The sequence below is a fragment of the Callorhinchus milii genome, unplaced genomic scaffold (genome assembly GCF_018977255.1).
Source record: "Callorhinchus milii isolate IMCB2004 unplaced genomic scaffold, IMCB_Cmil_1.0 Scaffold18, whole genome shotgun sequence".
Taxonomy (NCBI): Eukaryota; Metazoa; Chordata; class Chondrichthyes; order Chimaeriformes; family Callorhinchidae; genus Callorhinchus; species Callorhinchus milii.
The window spans coordinates 8,979,450-9,002,080 of NW_024704759.1; the positions used below are offsets into that span (position 1 = coordinate 8,979,450).

The 22,631-nt window shown below is 41.3% G+C and overlaps 1 protein-coding gene across 1 annotated transcript; it reads right to left on the reverse strand.

Annotated features, from left to right (window-relative positions):
* Positions 1 to 205: 205 nt before the first annotated feature.
* Positions 206 to 7,994, reverse strand: pfdn4 (prefoldin subunit 4). The gene is given in 4 exon segments (NM_001292287.1): positions 206 to 761; positions 1,856 to 1,996; positions 2,921 to 3,028; positions 7,948 to 7,994. Coding segments are annotated over 4 exon segments (405 nt in total). The 5' UTR covers positions 7,972 to 7,994; the 3' UTR covers positions 206 to 629.
* Positions 7,995 to 22,631: the final 14,637 nt, after the last annotated feature.

The window sequence follows — 22,631 nt, forward strand, 5'->3', positions numbered from 1 at the left end:
CTTACTTTCTAATCCCAGACAATGCAGCATTTTCCAAAAGGTATCTTAATCTGGAATATCTATTTGCAGTGAGGTATCAGATTTATTTATTGAATAAAAATCATACAGATTTGATCTATAAAACAAATACTTCAGGACATGAAGTCCAGAACTAATTTGAAGAAACTTTAAAAGATTTAAAAGGAAAGGCTCAGATGTGATGGTTGGAATATTGTAAAAGTTTAATTACTTATATGGTGAAACTGGATGATGCAAGCGGATTCTGTCTCTTAATGTTACAGTTACCTCATTCCATACAATTAATTATTATTAATATGTTAAAGATATTTGCTTGAATGCTTTTGTTGCTGGAAATCTAGAATGTATTACAATTGATATATTATGGATAATCAACTGCTGTATATAAGGAAGCCCTGTAACAAAATAAATAATTGAGTGCATACACGTACAAAAAGTTTTTCCATCAAATAAATGGAGCTGCAGGACAGAAATCTTAAAGATTGTCCCATAATAATGAACAAAATGACTGATTTTTCATTGCCATTTCCTAAAGCAAAACTGCAATAGCTGTCCAACCTGGGAACTTAATCATTCAACTGAATGAGATGTGACTGGTAAGAATAAACAGCTCAGTTGTCATCTGCTTCAAGGTTAATGTTGTTTCCAAATTTTGCATAGAGCTGAACTTTAAGATCGGATAACACCTGCTGAATGGCTTCCACACGGGACTGCAAAGATTGAATCTCGTCTTGAAGACATTGCTGAAAAATAAAGTTTTAAATACATCAGGCTCGACATAGTCACAAAACTAAAATGTTCATCACTGATTTGAAGCCTTTTATGTTCATTTACTTAAGACATAAAATAAGCCTCAGGGTCAATTTTAATGCATTAAACAGAGCATGGGGCCAAGATCAAGTGAATTGAGTCGCATTTTCATTGAAGATGACACATTGAAAGTCATCGAGAAATAATACATTTCATTATTTGAAAGAAAGAGAAAAGGCAATGTAGGTCGCCTCACTTGAAAGCTTTTGGAGTTTTCCTAATGGTCTTTGTAATTATCCAACTTTCTGTTAAGTTTCTTTGAAAATGTCGGATTTCTCATTTGTATTCCTTTATAAGTTGGCAAAGTTTTAAAAAAAATTAAAAGCAGAGTTGCAGTATTATTTATTATTATTATTTATTATTTAACACAATTTCGGTACCACGCAAAATAGAAGAAAAGGCCAGTCAATGTAACATGTCCATTTTTGCCAGGTAACATATAGATAATTATCAGACTCTATAAAACCAAATAATCGTCAACTTAGATAAACTTTGGAGCTCCAAGGAAAATGAAGGAAAACCTTATCATATACTATTCATTGTCACAATTTGCCTTTCAGACATATCTCTGCTTTGATCCTAGCTGCTATAATTTCAATCTGCACTTGCCCCTTAATTCCAACCCCATTCTTAAACAGATATTGATCTATCTTTTTCAACTAAAGGGCAGTTTCCCCAAAGACATAACATTTGCTGGACATCTATTCCACATATTTGCTACTCCACATGGGCGGGGACGATCCTTGAATCCTAAGAGTCTTGTTAATTTACTTCCGATTCAATTCTGCAGTCATAACTAAGTTAAGTAATCTTCTTGCAATTTTTTTCAGTTTAAAAACTCAATCACATCCGCTTCACATGACAAATATTTGAATTGTATTCCAACGTTATAGCTTTAGACATGTAAATTTAAGAGTTTATATGTCCCAACAGAATGACTGCATTTGACACGTTAGTTCAGAGCTGAGTGCAGTGAACAAAGCTCAGAAGCAAACTGCAGGCACCCAAGGCATTAAAGAAAGAGTACCTTTGCAGCTTCGAGCATCTCTTGCGTTTCATCTTGGGAATGGCTAATAAAGACCTCTCCGATTTGATAAGGCACCAGCAGACTGTCTTCATCAAGCATCAAGATATCATCAGATGCATCTTCTAGATTCTGTAACTGTTTCTAATTTGAGAAAAAGTGAATCAAGATCAGTGCCATTTTAAAGAATCTGCAATAATAGTGTGAAAAAAATAGTGTGACAAAGCTAAAGGAAACTAAAGGTTTCCATAACTTTTCAGGCACAGTGTTTTGGCTCAGAATGAGAGTCCCTTTCTCCTTGCTCCATGATGATCCATGGTTGGAAGGTTTGTTAGTGTATTTGAGTATAGAAAGGAATCTGTTTTTTTTCAAAGGAATGGAAGCCAGGTATAGAATGTGTTAAAATTGATCAGTTAAAGACATTGGCTCTACATATAAAAGGAAATTAATATTTTTCCCACATGCATCCCAACTTTGCAGTGCAGAAAAACACAAAAACATAAAATGCTGTCCAGTCAGGCACATTTAGACTAATCCGTACTCCTACTTGAAACAGTGAAACTATAGAAAAGAATAATTATGCAGACTTTGAATCACATCCCCCTCCCACACACACACATAGTTTGCTCCAGGAACCAATTGGAAGGGCTCCACACTCCTATTCAAATTCCTATTGCTAGTTTGAGGAACAAAAGACCAAACATCTGTCCCTTCTGTGATGCCAGTGGTTTATCTGGTGTATATTCAAGTTTCAACAAGACCGGAACAAAATGCAGTGAGTGGAAAAGTCAAATTATTCCACAAGTGTTCAATTCAGTGTTCAATTTTTGAAACGTTATTCTGAAATACCACTTGGAAATGCCCAAATGGCAAAACAACATCACCACTTGTCAGTCACATGGATAACAATTTAAGACAACTTTAGCTATTATGCATGAGAAATAATTCTAGATAACTGAGGTCAATATATATCTACTGGGCTATACCTCAAGAGGTTTTAGCACACACCAGTCTAATGAATGATTGAATAACTTCAAACCACATTAGAGTACATTGCTCTGCATTTACCTTTTTCACTTCAATTTCTTCTTTCAATTCTATAAGCCTATTGTTATTTCTTGCAAACTTGTTAATTTTCTGTTGATCTTCAAAGGTAACATTCACATCTTCTACTGCCTGCAAGAAAGGATTTAATTTTATTGTTAATGTACACATGCACACACACCAGGTAATTTATATCCAACACAGGCTCCAATTGAACACTAAATATTGTGAAGAGCACTGCACCCAAGACACACATGTCAGTAGTTATGCCCTCTTCCCAGATGTCAAATGCATTAACTGAAATTCAACATGACAATGTCTGCACTGTGGGTCCTTGAAACTGACTGGATAAAATGTCTGCAGTAAATTGAAAGACAACCCACAATAATTTTATAGAACAATTCCATGATCTAAAGGTTACAGTCATTCCAGACCTACGAATACTACCTTGGCATGAATTGCAACTTATTGAGAAGTGAGAGAAGAATTCCTCAATGCATTCACTCGAATTCTATACTGGTAGTTGATGAGTACAATTATTCTGGTGAGTTGATGAATACAATTATATTTTAGAATATAACTAGAGTGAGTACCTATGAGTTTACCTTAAAAGTTACCCCATCCCAAATATAAACACTTGGACGATCCAAGATGTTGGATAATGCAACTTGAAAGCATTCAATTGCAGGCAGACATGAATAATATATCACTGCAGTATCTGTTTCTAAACTAACAATCTTACAAAAGCAGACACGTCAATACTTTTGGGCCAGTAACTGAGTGATAAGGTTCTGTGCTACGAGTCAGAACCAAGGGCTTTTACTGTATTGATCGGTGACCTCAAAATGAAAAATGGCATCCTGATTTTAAAGACAGCAGTCTCATAAAATTATCCATACGGTGTCTGGAAGCATACTTCACTAATTGCATCATTGCCACTTCTGTATATTGTTTTTTTTTGCCAGGTTGTAAATCTGATAAACTACGGTCCCCTTAATTTGACTTGACAGGCGAGCCTTCACACCCTGCAAGAATGCACAGCCCTCTGCGTGCATGCTGTTAGAATCCACTTATACCTCTGACACATATATACAGTAATGCACTCTTACAACAAAGTGCCACCTGCTTTCAAGGTTACTAAAACAAACAATGGTGCTCTTTTACAGGCCTGCTTACAGATTTAGAGCTGCTGGTTGATGTGATTTATGCGATATATTATGCCAAATGTGGTATAAATCGCACTAGTAGCGCAAAAAACAATTTCTAACTGCTAAACATTGGGATGTTACCTAATTTTGAGGGATGTATTGTGTACATTTCAATTTTAGAAATAAAATAATACTCTTGTTCATCTCTTCGGTAAAGCTACAGTTATGGTAAACACAATGATTTTGGAGTGCTTGCTCAAGGAAGCTATGTGGACAAATGCATCCCCCATCATCACCATAAAAGAAAAGGTCCCTGAAGCTGAAAGGTCTTTGCAAGTGAGAGACCTGAGTTCAATTCCAGGCACAGGGCGAAACCTTGGGCAAGTTTCCTTACTCCACACAGAGCCTAATAATAATCCCTCCAAAACCAAAAACAATAATAAATTGGTCATTTTCAATCTACGACTGTTTGTGGGACATTGCTGTGCGCAATTGGCTGCCGCGTTCGCCCACAAATATACAGTCAATTCACTTTACAGTGTGTTCTGTGAAGTGCTTTGGGATGTCCTCCCGATGTGAAAAGCGCTATATCAAATGCAAGGATTATTATTATTATTACCATAATAAATATGTAAATACTTAACATGGAAAGAATTTTTATCTGTGGTACCGTAAGAGAAATGGAAATGCAGCCATAGGTTTAAGTGATTTTTTTTGTATCTAATGGGGCAGAAAGACTTTATCAGATTTACCGAGATATACAGATACACTTCCATCTGCAGGACTGATATTCCTCATTTTCCTCAATTAATCACCAAAATAGATACATTTCAGCAATTAAATGTATTGTTTCATGAAATTCAATACGCTTTTTGACCCCCAATACTGTAACACCAGCCATGTGGTATATCCTGTATGACTTGGGAGTAGTTTTACTTTCAACCATCTGCCCCCCCACCACCATTCTGACTGAATGTACTTCAGTCAGAATGCCAATAAATGCGTGTGATCGACATTAAGTGGTCAGATATAGACAGACGTTCTACACAAATGTCACTATAGCCAAGAAGGATTATCTGAATCATATACTGCACGGTAAGATTATTGGCAAAACAATTTACGTTTCACTTAAAAAAATTCATAATCATCAGGAGCAATTTTCAGAATTAGAGAAATGCAGTATATTTCTTGCGCATTACTAAATGTATTTACAAAGGAGTAAATACACTACAATACAAGCATATAAAATTGCACCATGCTATTATAAATAACTTAAAACTAGCTTTATATAAATTGAGATCATATAGCCTTGTTGAGCATGTATTTCAATAAATCTTGAAAAGTTTTTTTTAAAAAAAAGGGTTTAGAAATGCATCCTCAACCTAATTGATTCAGTCCAATCAGTTACTGTGTGAGCACAGACTGCTTCATGTCCCCAACCTGATCTGTCCTACAATCGGCTGACAAGTTTTAAGCCTTTAGGTCCACCTCCAATATGAAAAGAAGCACCAATTCACTTTCAGATACTAGAATTTGTTTTAATTTAAACATTTCTTAAAAAAAAGTTTATATGTTCTAAAATTTGAAAAACTACTGAAAGCAGTGATATTATCTGTGTGTGTGTGTCAAGAGTGTCTGCCTGGCTCCTTTGACAGCACTCCCATCTCCGAAGGCCGTGGGTTCAAGGCCCACGTTGGGACTTTGAATTCACATGGTCCAGACTGAGACTCCAGTGAACTGTTGGGGATTTGTTACACTGTTGGAAGATGACATCCTTTGAACAAGATGTTAAACTGAGTTCCCGTCTGCCTGTTCAGGTGGATGTTAAAGATCTCATGGCACTATTCAAAAAGAGAAGGGAATTTCTCCCAGAGTGTGGCCCAAAAATCCTCCACCTGAAATTATTCACTTCATGGCTGTTTGTGGGACATTGATGTGCGTAAATAGGCTGCCATGTTCGCCCACAATTACAGTCACTATATTTTACAACACATCCAGTGAAGCACTTTGCGATGTTCACCTGACATGAAAGGCCTTATACCAAATGCGAGGATTATTATTACCATCTACAAGTACTACCACAAACAAAACCAGCCTGAGGTTCCCTTTGCTGGCATTTGTGATCTCACTCTGCGGATACAGGATAAAGTTGGACTCGGGCAGTATGAATTTCCCAGAGGAAGGTGATTAGAGGGCATAAATTTAAGTTAACTAAATGAACTAGCTTAGCTAAATTAGCTAAGCACTCCGAGACTCTATCATGTGTGATGGACGCTATATAAATGTTTGTAATTGTAGCTAGGAAATGAGGCGATCAGAAGAAATGTTTTCACACGCAGAATGGTTAGGATAACGAAATGCCCCGCCAGGATTGGTGGTTGAGAGCAGAATCCACGGTAGCTTTCAAAAGGAAACTCAACAGATATCGAAAGAAAGAAACAAACTCCAGGGGTATTGGGGGGGAAAAGGCAGGTAAAAAAGGACTGAAAGGACTGCTCTTTAAAAGATCCAGCACAGGCACAATGGGTCGAATGGCTTTCTTCTGTGCTGTAAACTGCTACGGCACTTTTGGGTGCACTTTTGGGTGATTAACGAAACAAAATCATTATAAAAAAATCAGTTCAGGAAGAGGCTTGTCCATCCATGTGTGGTTTTCTCCAGATGCCGCTTATCTGCTACAACCCCCCCGCCCCCCCCTCACATCCTTCACACAGACAAGACAGCAACCTTTATACGCTCTTGGATATCAAACACATAATAATAATAATAATCCTCGCATATGATACAACGCCTTTTCACGTCTTCTCGACGTCTCAAAGCGCTTCACAGAATAGACTGTAAAAGTGAGTTGACCGCATATTTTGAGGGCGAAACGCGGCAGCCGATTGCGCACAGCAGCGGCCCCCGCGAACAGTCGCGGGATTGAAATGCCGCAATTTATTTTTGCCTGTCTGTTCACTTGAGGGATCATCGTCGGGCGCGCGGAGCTTATGCGCCTGCGATGTTTACGCCGTTCACGCACTAATTAACGTTCATAACAAACGAGCGCCCGTCAGGTCAGGTCACGTCGGTGGTGGACGTCTCGAGGCGCTGGGCGGTCGGGGAGGAGGGGGTGCGGGGTGGGGGGAGGGGGGGCGAGGGTGGGGGAGCTTGCGCCGGCTCTTCTGTCCCCCCCCCGGCTCAATAACTCGATAACAACCTCTGCGCTTTTTTTTACGGGGGGGTGGGCGGGGATAGGGTGGGGGGGGGAAGGGGTAGGTGTGGAGGGGGGGGAAGGGGTAGGTGTGGGGGGGGGGGGAAGGGGTAGGTGTGGAGGGGGGGGGAAGGGGTAGGTGTGGGGGGGGGAAGGGGTAGGTGTGGGGGGGGGGGGAAGGGGTAGGTGTGGAGGGGGGGGAAGGGGTAGGTGTGGAGTGGGGGGGAAGGGGTAGGTGTGGAGGGGGGGGGGTGGGGAGGGGGTAGTTGGGGGGTGGGGGGGGGTCCTGTTCTGCCGCGTTTCGCCCACAAAACACGCGCTGGACAGCCGTGAAGCGCTTCGAGACGCTTCTGGAAGGCGCAGTGTCAAAGGGCCGGAATCATTATTATTATTATTATTATTATTATTATTCATTATTATGAATTAATGATCTGATTCCCTCTCACGGAGGGGGGGGGGGGGGGGGGGGAGGGGGGGGAGGAGGGAAAGGGGGGGGTTGGTGGTGAGGGGGGGAAGGGAGGGGGAGGGGGTCGATGACTCGGCCTCGGGGCCACGAGAAGCGGGAGGCGGGCGGGGTGGGTCCTCCCGCCGCCGGTGGAAGCCTCTTCCCCCCCTCCCCCGGCCCGGGAGGCGAGGTGTCCGCCCCCCGGTCTCTCCCCCCCCCCCTCCCGGGTTCCAGGCCTCTCTCTCGCTCTCTCTCGTCCACTCACCGTTTTCTTCATGGTCGTCGCCATGTTTTTCGCCCTCCCGCCCGGACTCGGTCGAGCTGCGCGCGCAGCCGCCGCCGCCACTACCACCACCACTCGCCCTCTTTCTCTCTCTCTCTCTCTCTCCCCCACCACCACCGCCCCATTAAAGGCGCCGCCACGCCACGCCCCGCCCCCTTTCGTTAAAGGGCTCTCGCACAGCCATCACCACGAACTGGGCCGACAAGAAATACCAAAGCTGCTGCTGCTGCAGCTTACACCCACCCCCCACACACACAAACCCTCACCCACACACAACACCCCCCCACCCCCCCCCACACACACAACCCACCCACACACAACACCCCCCACACACACAACACCCCCCACACACACACACAACCCCCCCCCCACACCCCCCACACACACAAAGCCCCCCCCCCCCACACACAACCCCCCCCCCACACACACACACACCCCCCCCACACACACAACCCCCCCCACACACACACACACCCCCCCCACACACACAAACCCCCCCCACCCCCCCCCCACACAACACCCCCCCCACACCCCCACACACACAAACCCCCCACACACAACCCCCCCCACACACACACAAACCCCACCCCCCACACACACACAACCCACCCCCCCACACACAAACCAACCAACCAAGCCCCCACACCCACCCAGACAGCCACCCCCCCACCCCCCCACATACACACACATGTTCCTGTGCAGTTCCCACACCCTATTTATACACACAGTTGTCATGGAAGAGATTTGTACCTATTAGATGCATCTGCGTGAATCATCTACAAATAAACAGTCACTACACTTTACAGTAGAGGACAACCCCAGGCTTGGCTTCTCCATCACCAACTGGCTCCTCCGTCCCCCCTCTCAGGCCTCGTCCCATCGTCTCCTCCAACTGCAACTGCGAGGAGATGTTGGATTTGCTCCAGACCAATATCGAGGGATCCGTTCGGCCACTTCTACCCTCCCCATCTTTCCCTCGCACCCCGGGGCCCCTACCCATCCCTCCTTGAACCCGTCTTCCCCCTCCACTCTCACCACCACTATAACCTGCATGAAGCCCACCGCCTGCTCCCTCGACCCCATCCCTACCCCTCTCCTTACCTCCCTATTCAACCTCCTCGCCCCTGTACTCTCAGATCTCGTCCACCTCTCCCTGTCAACTGGCACCGTTCCCACCCCCCTAAAAACGGCTGTCATCATCCCTATCCTAAAAAAAAATCTTCCCTGGACCCATCTCTGCTCAATAACTACTGGCCCATCTCCAACCTCTCTTTCCAAGGTCCTTAAAAGAGTTGTTGCTTCACTCCTTCCTCTCCCGCCACTCCCTTTACGAACCCCTCCAATTGGTGTGGGGGTGGTGGGGGGGTTCTGGGTGGGGGGTGGTGGGTTTGGTGTGTGTATGTGTAAGCAACAGCAGGTGACAAATGACGTTCCGTCCATCTGTGACCAGGGCTCCCTCTGTCTCCTCGTCCTTCTCGACCTCTCTGCTGCCTTTGACACTGTCACTCGATGGCCTTGCCCCCTCCTTCCTCTCCGATCTGCTAACCCCTTATCAACCTGTCCACACCCTTTGCTCAGCAGACTCTGGTCTGCTCCATGTCCCCCGCCCAGCACGCCCCACCATCGGCAGTCCAGCCTTCAGTCTATGCCCCCACCCTCTGGAACTCCATCCCACATTCCCTTCGCCTTGCTCCCTCCCTTGTCTCCTTCAAGGCACGCCCCAAGACCCTCCTCTTCGACCGAGCCTTCGGCCACCCTCTAATCCTCTCTGCCCTCCACCCACCCTCGGGATAATGAGAGTCACTGGAGGGTCAGAGGACTGGAAGTGATATTTAAGCAGGAAAGTCCATCTCAGTCGACTTATTTGCTTACTTACTTATCCTATAAAATGCAGATAGTGATAAAAAGAGTGCAGAGGTGAGGAACCGAATAAAATGTTGGAATTAGGATTGGAAAAGGCTTTGGAGATTCAGTGAACTACTGGACCGATGAGAAATGCAGATCAGTAATACACACGAGATAATAAAGTATAGACAATGTAGCTGTTTGATTCATTGCTTTAAGGAGCCTGATAAGCGCCATCCAACTTACACAACCAGTGGTACACAGTGGCCCAATCAACTCTTCCCTACTGCCGGATCCTCTGATTATTCTCACCATGGGGGGGTAGGGGGGAAAAGTCTATTACTCTATTGCTGATGTTAAAATAGCAATCCTCTCGTTCCATGTTCAGGATATTATGTTTTCTCTCTATTATGTGATAGAACCTTCCCCCCCCCCCATCAATACACCCGCACAAATTTAGTGGCGAGTCGGGGCCTGAAATCTTTCATTGCACAGTTGCACTCCATGTAGAGATATCGCCGTAACACCAGAGGGCCTTCTTATGCCTAAAGCTGCAGTGATGAGAGTTGCTGGTGTCTCAATGTAATTCCTATTTAAATGATATACCATCACAGCAGTCACGGGGGAATATGCCACCGCAGCTTTCTGACATCCAAATCAGACACTCAGAGAATTATTTTATAATAAGCTAATTTAAAGAAGCAATTTTTTTTTGTGGACATAAATAATTTAACTGTTGGATTTTTTTTTGACGGGTAAAAGAATATCTTTTGCCATGCCCCTTTTACAAGGTGAACAAATGAGCTTTTCTCGACTACTGAAAGGTACCAGCGCTTAGAGAGAAAATAAGGAAGGAACCAGGTACAAATCATAGGGTGGCAAGGCAAGTCCTTTTCTTTTTGTAACGTAAGAAAATATACAGGCGTAGACAATCATAAAGGAAAGAAAGACCTGTATTTTATTGGCATAGAGAAATATTGAGCATGGCAGCATCCACTAATGGATTGGGACCATGCTTTGCAAAGAGGGGAGAGAGTATGTATTATGACCTCAGTCCAGCACTTAGAGCAGCCAGAGTCAACCAAAAGATTGTAAAAGTACATTAAAAATACAACAAAATTGCAACAACATTCGCCCCCAAATTAGCTCTCCCTCTCCACCCTCATTGCCTTATTAAGAAGCTTCCAGATAAAGGACTTAACCGTACAAAGAAGGAAAATCAGCGACGAGCACAAAGTGCAACCCATTTTGAATTACAATGTTTGTTCAAAAGAAGCAAATGAAATATTTTGCTATATGAATAACAGTGCCAACAGGAGGAGGAGAGGAGGTCAGAATCCATATCTCATTTGAAGGTTCAGTCATATTTTACAAGGAAATTTAATTAGGTTCAGAACAGCACCTCACAGAAATAGATCAAATAGATTATACAAAAGAGGGATGTGTAATTTACAATAATTCTTGTTCTTACTGTATAATGACCCTTGAGAGTTTTTTTTGTGAATTCTTCAAATTATTTGGCTCTGTTGGTAAAAGTGCACATATATATATATGTAGAGGAGAAAGTATGTTGTTTCTTAACAGGTTCATTGTGTTATTGAAGGTGTTCAAAACCATTGCAAATTCACCCCTTTAACTCTCTAAGGTCTGACAGTATTATTTTTTATCACTAACCGACAAATGTAGAATATTTCTGTCCATAAAACCCGGGTGCATATCAGGAATTTTTTTGTAGTGATATATTATTGGGAGGGGAGGGGTTTGGAGGGAGCACAACATGTATGTTGCATAATAGATGGAAAGATCACAGCTCAGAGCTCCGCAGCGAATTAATGCATCATATGGTGTGGCCCAGAGATGGACAGAGCAAAACGGAGTCTGTGGCAATCTTCTAAAGTCGATTTTGATTATTTCTTAACTCTTCGCTTGATCTAATATTGGGTTTCACTTCCTAACCACTGACTTTGGACATTTCCCGGTCTTAAGATTCTTTGTCTCTCTTGAGCAGCGAAGGACCATCGGCAAATAAACCCGAGTTTTCAAAGCAACCTGTCCACAGATTTGAAGATTACCTTGTAATAATAAAATAACAATCATTGCATTTGATATAGAACCCGATCACATCTTCGAGCCATCTCAAAGTGCTTCAGAGAACATACTGTGAAGTGAATGGACTGTATATTTTGTGGGCGGAACGCGGCAGCCAATTGGGCACAGCAGCGTCCCACAAACAGTCGTGGATTAAGTGACCAATTTTTTTATAAGGAATTATTACCCAAGAAAAGTGATCCGCTAATCGACTAACAACTGGGTTCCTACCTACTGCTCAGCAAACAGAGGTGTGGGGAGTAAGGAAACTTGCCCAACATTTCGCCCTGTCGGGAATAGAACCCAGGTCTCTCGCTTGCGAGGCGAGCGCTCTAAACCACTGAGCTACAAGACATCATTCGCTCCCTCCCTCCCCTCTTTCAAACCATGACTCAGACCTTACCTCTTTCATGCGCTTTCAGTCATCTTTCACCTATCCACCCCCAACCCCGGTGCCCATCCGGCAATGCACTTTTGGATATCCTCCTGACGTGAAATGAATTAATACATGTAAATTGTACTGCAATACATTGTATTGTTCGACCAGTATTGCCTTTTATCAAAGAAGTTACTGACAGAGCCCTGGTTGCTCTGCGGGGGCTGTTTTTAGTGGATGGCCCTTTCAGCTCTGGGCTCTGGGTTTGGATCCAACTCAAACACAATGCATTCTCTCACGTTCTCTCTCTGCTAATTGCAAGACTGAAGCTAATGTTGAACGTATGTATGGAAATATATTTAGTTTAGAGACCTTTGGGATTCCAGCCCCTGTGTAAGAAAGCATTCTTTCCTGACTTTCATTGTCATTGAATTCCACTAGATGGCAACACGACACCTTAATATTACTATTTGATAAATGAGCAGTCTTGCAGAAGCTATGGGGTGGGCAGATTTTGTGTTTTAGTGTTAATCACTCGCATTGTCACATTGGGAAGGTGTCAGTTGTAGGTAGGTATATGTGTTATTCAGTCTGCAATTAAATAATTATAGCTTGTCACTGGCATTTGGCAGGCCGTTATTTTACGCCTCAGCTGACTGATTGGAATATCCACACAGAGTAAAGTCCATTATAATATTCACCATCACAATTTTTCAAAATATCATTTACGTAGTTAATATGTTGTAAACGTACTTGCGTTTTACAATCCCTGGGAAACCTTCAGGAAGCGAATGTGTGAAGCCGTATTTCTGTGTTTTGCTGATTTAATTTGGTATTAGTTCTGGTATTTGCTTGTTTCATTTTTGTCCTCTGTACTTAAGCCACATTTTCCATATATTAGTGCAACGGGTTGGTGAAGGAGGCTTTTAAGTTTCTATTGATGTCAACACTGTTCTTGATCTACATCAACATTTTCCAAAGAATGAATAGATAGCCTTTTTAAAAAAAATCTACATTCATCTTGTAGAACACATCCCAGCAGCGTTATGAGTATCTTTATAAATATATGAATATTTTATAAAGATTCACTTATAAAGTATCTTGATAGCCTCTCCTTTTTCGTACCATCTGTGCCGGTAAGCTAATGGATCTAGGCTCTGACATCTTTCATGTTATATTTTATGCTGTGGATATGAGACACTTGTATAAAGCAGCAATGGTGCGTCTTCAAACCAAATGGTCGTAATGTGCGCAGAATTTCATAAGTTGACTGTGCCATGAGCGATGGATTGGAAGTGATATTGACCTGCACCCATTGAAGTCAATATCCAAGATTCTGCATTGTCTATTGGTCCATTTGTAGACGGTGTCATTTCAGTTCAGTTCAATTACATCCCAAATCTAGTTTAAGTAGAAAGAAGTATTGACGAGCAAGCTAAGCAGAGTTGAATATGGTGCACCAGGACTGATCCAGATGTCTGCCCCTTATTATTATTATTACTATTATTATTATTATTATTATTATTATTTTGATTAATGGTAAGCTTTGATCCTCTGCCTTATAACCCAGCTAAGAAAAACTTCACCTGTCTCCTTGTGGATGTATTGCATGCAACTGCACTGTAGCACCATATTGAACTTAGGATCCTGTATGCTATGTGTCAGCCTGGCTCAGTGGTAGCACCCTCACCTCTGAGTCAGGTTGTGGTTTCTAAGCCCCAAATTGGCATTTTTAACTCGAAAAGTGTAGGCTGATGCTCCAAGACGGTACCATGGAAGCGAGGCATTGTTTGAGATGCCGTTCCTTCAGAGGAACCGTTAAACTGAGGTCCCGTCAGCCTTTCAGGCGGAAGTTAAAGATTCTATGGGGTCAGACTCTGCCACTGTCAAGCACTCCGGGATGTTACTCCACGTGAAGGGCGCTATATAAATGGAAGTTGTTATTTCCAAAACGAAAAGGATGTTTTCTCCTGGTGTTCTGGCCAACAATCCCCCAAAATAAATTTGGCTGTTCACTTCACGGCTTTTTGTGGGATATTACTGTGCACACATTGACTGCTGCATTTAACAAATACAGTCACTACACATTAGAATAAATCTCTTGTAAAGCGCTTTAAGACGCCCTCTTGACATAAGAGGTGCTATATCAAAAAAATTATAGGTGGCATCTCCCCGTTGTTGTATCTCATGGTCAGTAAGAAACTGAGAGTTAAATCCATGTGTTTATCCTTATATATATCCTTATTTTTCTCTGAGCTCCTTAGTGTATTAAAATTAAGGCATCAGTCAATTTTCTGTGTTGAAGACATGGAAAATGACACAACTCATTAAAGTTTTCAAAGTAATTGGCAAACTGATTATTTGAAAGATTTTATTTTGTGAATTAATAACGTGAAGATTATTACCCTGTGCTCTTTCTGTGTGAAACTATATCCACTACGCAAAGCTGAGTTCAAGGAAAAATCTTATTCTTCATAATACATTGGGCAGCCATCTCTAGTATATAACAAGCACTTTACTGAATGTAAAGTGTCAATGCTTGAATGTAAATGATGAAAACTTAGTTTAAGGAACCTCTCTGCGGGAATACTCTCCTATTTGAAAGGATCTGAAGCCACTTTAATGGAACATGGAATTGGTTAAAAATTTAAAATCAAACCAATATCTCTTCCACACCAGTTATTAAAGGACACGATTTGCCTTTTTAAAATAAATTGGTCACTCAATCCATGACTGTTTGTAAGACACTGCTGTGCACAATTGCCTGTCGTGCTTTGCCCACAAACCCTACAGTATATTCTGTGAAGAACTTTGAGACGTCTCAAGGATGTATTTGGGGCCAAGAAACCGTTATGATTTAGCCATTTTTCCTATTTATAAAATATGACTAGACCAAAGAAATCAAAGTGTTTTTTCATAGGAAATTTAAATTGGTAGTGTTCATACAGCAACATAAAATGTGTTATTTTCACAGTAATATTACTTGCTCCTTGGAATTATTAAAAAATCACTTAAATTAAATTAAAATTATTCATGATTCCAGATTTACTTATCCATTCCTCATAAATAAGATGAAGGAAAATCTATTAGTTCAGATATGCTCCACACACCAACAAGCTTTTTCCTCAATTTTTCCAAAACAAAATTAAAACTATAACAGAAATCTGCAGATTATCAGAAATAATTTGAAATGATGTCAGAACGATTAGTTAATCACTCAGTAGGAAGCAAATCAATTTGCAGGGTTACAGCACAAAGAAAGTACATTAAGTCTTTAAGCTGCTGATAGTTATTGATGGAGATGTGGAAAGATGTCTTCAAAAGCACAGATAATACTTGCACATACTTCAAATGTTTCTTTGTTTCAAAATATTAGGAGTAATATAGTTATTCAAATTCAACGTTGAAGTAGGTTATAGAAGCGTGATCAGTGGGTGTAAAAATCCCCCCCTAGACTTATAGTGAAACCTAGTGTGATGTCTTAATAATAATAATAATAATAATATTCCTTGCATTTGAAATACAGCCTTAAAAATCCCCCATTATTCAAAAAGTGAAGCACGTTTCTTCTGATTTCCTGGCCAATAATGCCCCACATAAAAGTGATCATTCACTTCGTGGCTGTTTGTGAGACGTTTTGCGCAAATTGGCCTACAATGTGCGTTCGCCTACAATTATAAAATCACAGAAAGATCTCGTGAAAAGCTTTGAGCAATGGCATAATAAGGTGTTAGAGTTAACAAAGGACTATTTTTTATCCTTTGTGAAAGCAGCTTTGGTTGTATCAAGTCATCTCCTCCTGAATACATTTACAAAACCAAACTGTACATAAAGATGCAGTAACACAAAACAGGCTGTCAGAATGATGAGAGTGGGAGCTAGAACGATCACAGGGACGCTCTTGAAATGTTGGGGTTGAGTGCATCGTTGGAGAAGTGGACCTGGAACTGCACTGTGGATCTAACCCTGTTACACCAGACCTGGAAACTATCCAACGCTACCATTAGTTCCTGGTGTAGGGACGGACAAAACAAACTAATGTTAATAAAAATAAATTATTGTGGAAGTGATTTATCACATTCTTGCATGCCTAGGGAAGGTATTCCATTTTAAAACAAGAGTGTCTCTGGCATGTATAAAAAGAATAGCTTAGCTCTTGCCTCACAGTCCATTTCACATACTGGTGATTCAGAGAAGACTTGTTCAGGCTATTTAAAAGAAGGTGCTATTGATTGAATAGTTTCCAGTTGCATGATTTATCATCTTATTCTTTATGGATATACCATGTTTACTGGTTACAGACGATGCACGAGCAAACAGTTTGTTGTTCATTAAATCTGTAGCCAGATCAGAAATTAGAGCAAAAGGTGACCGCCTCCTGCAGTATTATAATAATCATAATCATCCTTGCATTTGATATAGCGCCTCATCAAGTTGCGGAAAAATTTCAAAGTGCTTTACGTGATTTATGACTATATATTTGAGGGCAAACCCGACAGCCAATTTGCACACAGCAAGGTCCCAACAAACACCCATAAGGTGAATTACTAATTTTATGTGACCAACTGAAGTTATATACAATAGAATCTATAATCATTTGTACTTCCTGTTGCACCCGGTTTGTCTCCTGGCTCTGTGGCCCCCTTGAAACCATCCACAGCGAAGTTTTCCTATGTCTATATCTGTAGAAGTCTCTTCAATGAACAATATGAATCACACTGTTAAAATCCTAAATAATATCAAAGTTGTTCATTAGTTACTACCTGATCAGAGTACACCTACCATGAAAACCAAATTGGCAGGTAACACTCTGGCTAGATACAATAAGGTAGGAAGCTCTCTCTAGATTTTATCTGTCTAATTGATACACTCTAGCTTGACTTAAGTCTAGTGCTCTGAGGCTAACAGCAACAGAACGACATTCCCATCAATATAAATATTTTCATCAAAGGCCGATGGATTTCATTGTGAAAAGTCAGTACATGCAATTAAGGGAATGTTTCAAAGTTATTTCCGAATCAAGCCAGAGATGATTCATTTCTGACTTATTCAGCTTTTTCCACATTTAGACATTTAAAAACTGCTCAAGACAAGTTTAAAATAAAAACGCTTTTCAATGCAAGTATAGAGGCTCAAAAATAAGTCACAAGATCACAAGGTTGGTTCCAATGAAGAAGCTCCTTCAGCCCATTTGATCTCATCCTTCCAGAATACCCACCTTACATTCTTTCCATCGCACCATTAAACTATTCTTTAATGAGCCCAGCATCCTGGCCTCAACCACCCTTCCTGGCAACTTGTCCCAATCATTTATTACCCTTTAAGTAAGGATATACTCTCTGGCGTCTGTCCTGACATTGTGCTTTACAGCTCTAAACCGATATCATCTTGTTCTACCATCTTGGTGCATCCTAAAATATTGATCTGGGTTACCTTTTCAATCCCTTTAAAAATGTTATACACCTGAAAGTTGGGTATAAATAGTCAGCGAAGGTTACGGTCACATTTAATTTCAAAACAATATAAAAAGATACTGACAATAAAGACACGGTCATCACAGTCAGCCTCTCACTCTCATGCTTTCAGTTGCGAGGGAGCAACAAGTTAGGAAGAAGAGGAGAGACTCAAAGATGTGTTGTGATGTGATGAGATAATTGCAGCACGTAATTATCTTTTGAACATCAAAAAGCAACAACTAAGAGCAAGAAAGCAAATCTAAGGGAAAAAAAAGCCTCACTGCAAAAATTCAGTAAATTCTCTAGCACAGCATCAAGTTCCACTGAAGACAATTATGTCAGAATTATTGCTGAGTTTTGAGGGCAGATTGGTCTGTGATGACTAGATGCTGAGCTTGCCTCATAACTCCTAATGAGATGTAGCCACCCCTTTAAAGAAAGTTCCCCTTGAAAAGTATCATAAATATTAGGACCTTACTTTCATACCGCAAGACTATAACTCTCCCTAATCTTTATTATGCACACCAGTGTCTTTAGCAAGTACAGAGTCATTCTGGCATAAATTAAAAACCAATGACGTGAAATATGATTTTCTAACTTCTCTCTTCTTGCACCAGCTCAGTATAGAAAAAAAATAATGATGTATTAAAGAGGCACCATTTTGGGTTAATGAATAAGAACGCAAATTAACACACATGGTTAGCGATGCCAGTTTCAATTAAAAAGATAATTCTCCTACATTTCATTTTTCTCCCGCGTAGCTTTGTAAGATAATAATGAACCAGCAAGATGTACACAAGACTTAACCTAACAGCCAAACTATAAAAGTGTCAGTGATCTCAGGCTAGAACAAAGCTTGAAGTTCATTCAAAAGCTCAGCAGTGGCCAGGAATCCAAAGAAAAGAAAAGCACAGCGACGCTGACTTGGGGTATTTATTTTCCCCGTTCCATCACCAAGAAGTCCAGCCCAGAACTAACAAAACTCATTACTCATCGAGAATGTGCCTGGCAGATCGCAGTGTGTTACGCATTGTGTAGTGACTAATTTGCCATCGTCCGATTCATTTGTTTTATCATTGATGACTGAGGGACAAAATTCCATCTTGCCTTAGCCTGTAAGGCTATTTTGCCTTAACAACAACAACAACAAGATTGCATTTATAGAGCGCCTTTCACGTCGGGAGGACGTCCCAAAGCGCTGGACAGTTGGGTCGGGACCCGAGCAGGGGCGAAATGGTCAGGGTGAGGAGAGGGAAGGGAAGATCTAAGATCATGCGGAAATGTGTTTAGACCGGCTCAGTGTAGCGATGTAACTGGAGTCTTGGCTGGTGAGGCCCTCAATGACTTATAGAATTCGAGCGGCTGAATTTTATATCAAAAATCTTCAAGAACCGATTTGATTTGAAAGTGCTTCCCCAGCAAAGGGACTGTGCAAAGCCAATCCAACGGGCAAGCACACAATGCTGCTTGTTGGATGTGATAAGTTCTGTGACGCCATCTGCATTTTGTTGAGCATTCTCTGCGAACAAGCAGGACTCGGGCTTCTGATTAAATGTTTTCAATTCGTGGAAATACAGATGCAAATGCTTACTATCGCCTTCTCCCTTCCACCGGCTCGGGGTCAGGCTCCGACAATGTTAAGTGCTCTGAGACACTGCCCCATGTGAAGGGGGCTACGTACAGGCTGACCAAAAAGTCATGATATCTACCCTATGAGCAAAAAAGATATCATCGTTTCTTTAAGACTTATTAGAGATTGTAATGGTATCACTGTTTTTGGTCACTCTGTAAATGCAAGTTGCTGTTGTTGTAAACATTCAGTAATAACACATGGCATCTGGCCTTTTTCCTCCCCCCATCACCCCTCCTCCCCACGGCTTGCTGCAGATGCAGCAGCATATGATGTTCAGAGGAGAAAAATGACCTCTTTGAGTGGACTTGGGCTTCGTGTCTGGATTGTCAATAAATGGCTCACAAAGTACCATTCGCGCTGAAACAATTTATCCCTTTGCTGCCCACAAACGAAATGATAATGGCACTTAAGGCTCAGATATGGTCCTTGAGGGTAGAAGTGGTTATTCTGATTTGAATAGTAATACAATTTAACGCAGCGATACATCCTTCTGCATTGGGCATCCTGCTTCGTGGTGAAAAACAAGCCTTGCACTCGCTGTTCCTATCTATTAAGAAAATGAATTTGAATTAAAACTGAGGGTTTTAAATTAGGAAAATGTTCGGACTTACTTTTACACTGAGGCTTACACTGTGCTTATTCTTATGAGGTACATGTAAAAGTGCCCACATTTCTGTGATTTATTTTCTTCTAATCCAGCATTGTGTGCAGAAGAAAGACCTTATTTCCGTACTGCAGTGATAACTATCACTTTTCTTTGATGTGACTAAGGCAGATTCGAAATGACCATCTCTCACTTAACCCTCAAACCTGGAAAAATGTCTTGGAGAATTACAATAATAATAATTATAATACTTTCAATTGCTATAGCGCCTGCCTTTCATGTTAGGAAAACGTCTCAAAACACTTCACAGGATACACTGTAAAGTACAATGAATGAGCATTTTGCAGGCGAAAGTGGCGGCCAATTTTCTCATAGCACAAATAAACATGAAGTAAGTGACCAAGGTCATTTGGGGGATTGTTGGCCAGGACACTGGGAGAAATTCCCTTCCCTTTGCCAATAGAGGAAAGTCCTGAAGTTCTGAAGATATTACTTAGTAACCACTAGAGTAAAGAATCATTTCTTCTGACCATATTTTACTCATTCCTTTTACCAGATTTATGTGATTCCCAACCTCCCTGTATCTCAGTGTCAAGCTGTCTTACACAACAACAACAGCAACTTGCATTTACATAGCCTAACGGCGTAATGTGGAAATCAGAAATCATTTGATGCCCAGTTCTATTGTCCGCGAGAATGCCAGTTGAGGCTATGGAGCTGCCAGTGTGAGGGGCTCAGGGGATGGATAAGCCTGATGATTTCTGGTCCGTCAGAGGTATTGTGCCTTTAAACTGGAGGCCCCTGGCCAAAACATGATAAATTACTATTTAGTTTTGTTAAAGAAACAGTGTGGAAAACAACTCTTCAATGCAAGGGTGGCTTCAATCCAGCCCAAACAGAAGAGATAAAGGCTTTAATTCACAGGATTAACCGGATAAAATAGAATTATTCTATTTGATTTCTTTCTTCAGAAGTGTTACTGCAGTGCTCTGCGATACTGTTGAGAGGACGTTAGAGATCAGATATTAAACTCTCAGTGGCAGTATTTGGCTGCCTAGCTTGGCTGTGTGAAACTTATTGCATATGTTATAGAAAAATCAGACCTTTTCTTTTGCTAGCTCTGAAATTAGCTGGTAGTTTTTGAACATCCCAGGTCATTGCAATGAGGAAATGGAAGCATAATTCAGGATCCCCACTCAATATCGCTCTGCTGCTGGAACCAACCAATACCACTTCATTTCCAGCAGTATAAACGGGACATAAAAACACGTCTCATTTTGCTGTGGTTCGTATTGTTGAAACCCGACACCACTTGACCTTGTGCCTGCCTTGTACGTCATTTTGACCTCTGCAATTACGACACATTATTGAGTGGCCGAACGTGTATCTTCAAATATGTGGAGGACGGAGAGACCAAGGCAATTTTCTCTGTAAGGATTTGTATAGGAAATTATCGATCCGCTCTTGTAAAATATGGGCTTGGGCCAAAGGTGCCAGGGAAGCACATCATTAGTAAACTGCAACTGTGTTACATTTTACATGTTAGTGCATATATATTATTGCTGAAATCTACATGTTTTTCGTGAGGAAATGCATCACTAGAGACAATAGATTTTATTCTCATATGATTTATGGTACCCTGCTTGTGTAATAATAAGAATAAGAATGCTTACATTTGGTAACAAAATAATAATCCTTGCACTTGATGTAGAGCCTTATCATGTCGTTGAGACATCTCAACGCATTTCGCAGGATATACTGTAAAGTGCAGCGACTGTGTGCTAACATGGCAACATTTTTATGTGAAGCGAATTTTGCAATTTAGTTTTGAGAATTTATAAAACGGAAGCATAATTCAGGATTCCCACTAAATATATTAAAAATAAACTATTTAAGTTTTATTACAAATGAAGTCTTGGGCATTTTTTTAATAAAGAAAAACTTTCCTCTTCTTTTGGGCTAAAAGTGGGCAGAATTCACATTATTGGAATAATTCAAAGCCACCCCAATACAGACCAGCCTCCTTGAAGTAATCACATCCTGCAGCTTTGTTTCAAACAGTTTTAAACACTATTTTTATATATAAAGTTACATTGCCCCTGACAAATAATTATTTACCTTATTTAAAATATTTCATTAATTCTCCCCCCAAAGAATTGTGGTTGTCGCTAATTTTACTTTCGAAACACATTCTTTCGCCCAGGCGAAGGTTTTTCTCTTTGCCTTTTTTTGTTCGAAACCTGAGAAGCATCAATCTTGTGCTCCTGACCCCTCTGAAACACAAAGCCAGGAACCCATGATGCAAGTTCAATGTCAACCAGATTTGCAAAAAGAGCTGTCTGAGAGAAAACTCTCTCTTCCATGCATTCTCTCTCTCTCACAGTCTCTCCCTCTCTCTCTCGCTCATTTTCCATGTCTCTCTTCGCCTCTACCTATCTATCTTAGAATCTCTCTCTGTCTGTCGATCTATCTCTCCCTCCCTCCTTCCCTTCCCCTCTAAGTAGAAACATGAAGACAGCATTTTAAAAACAAAAAGCTCAGTGGTACTCAGTCGCCACTGAGGAAAATGCCCTCTCTATTAATTCACGGCCAAATGGTCGCTGTTGTGGGGAGGACACATAAGTGCAGCTTTAAAAGCAGCTGTAAGCAGGGGCCCTGCCTGGA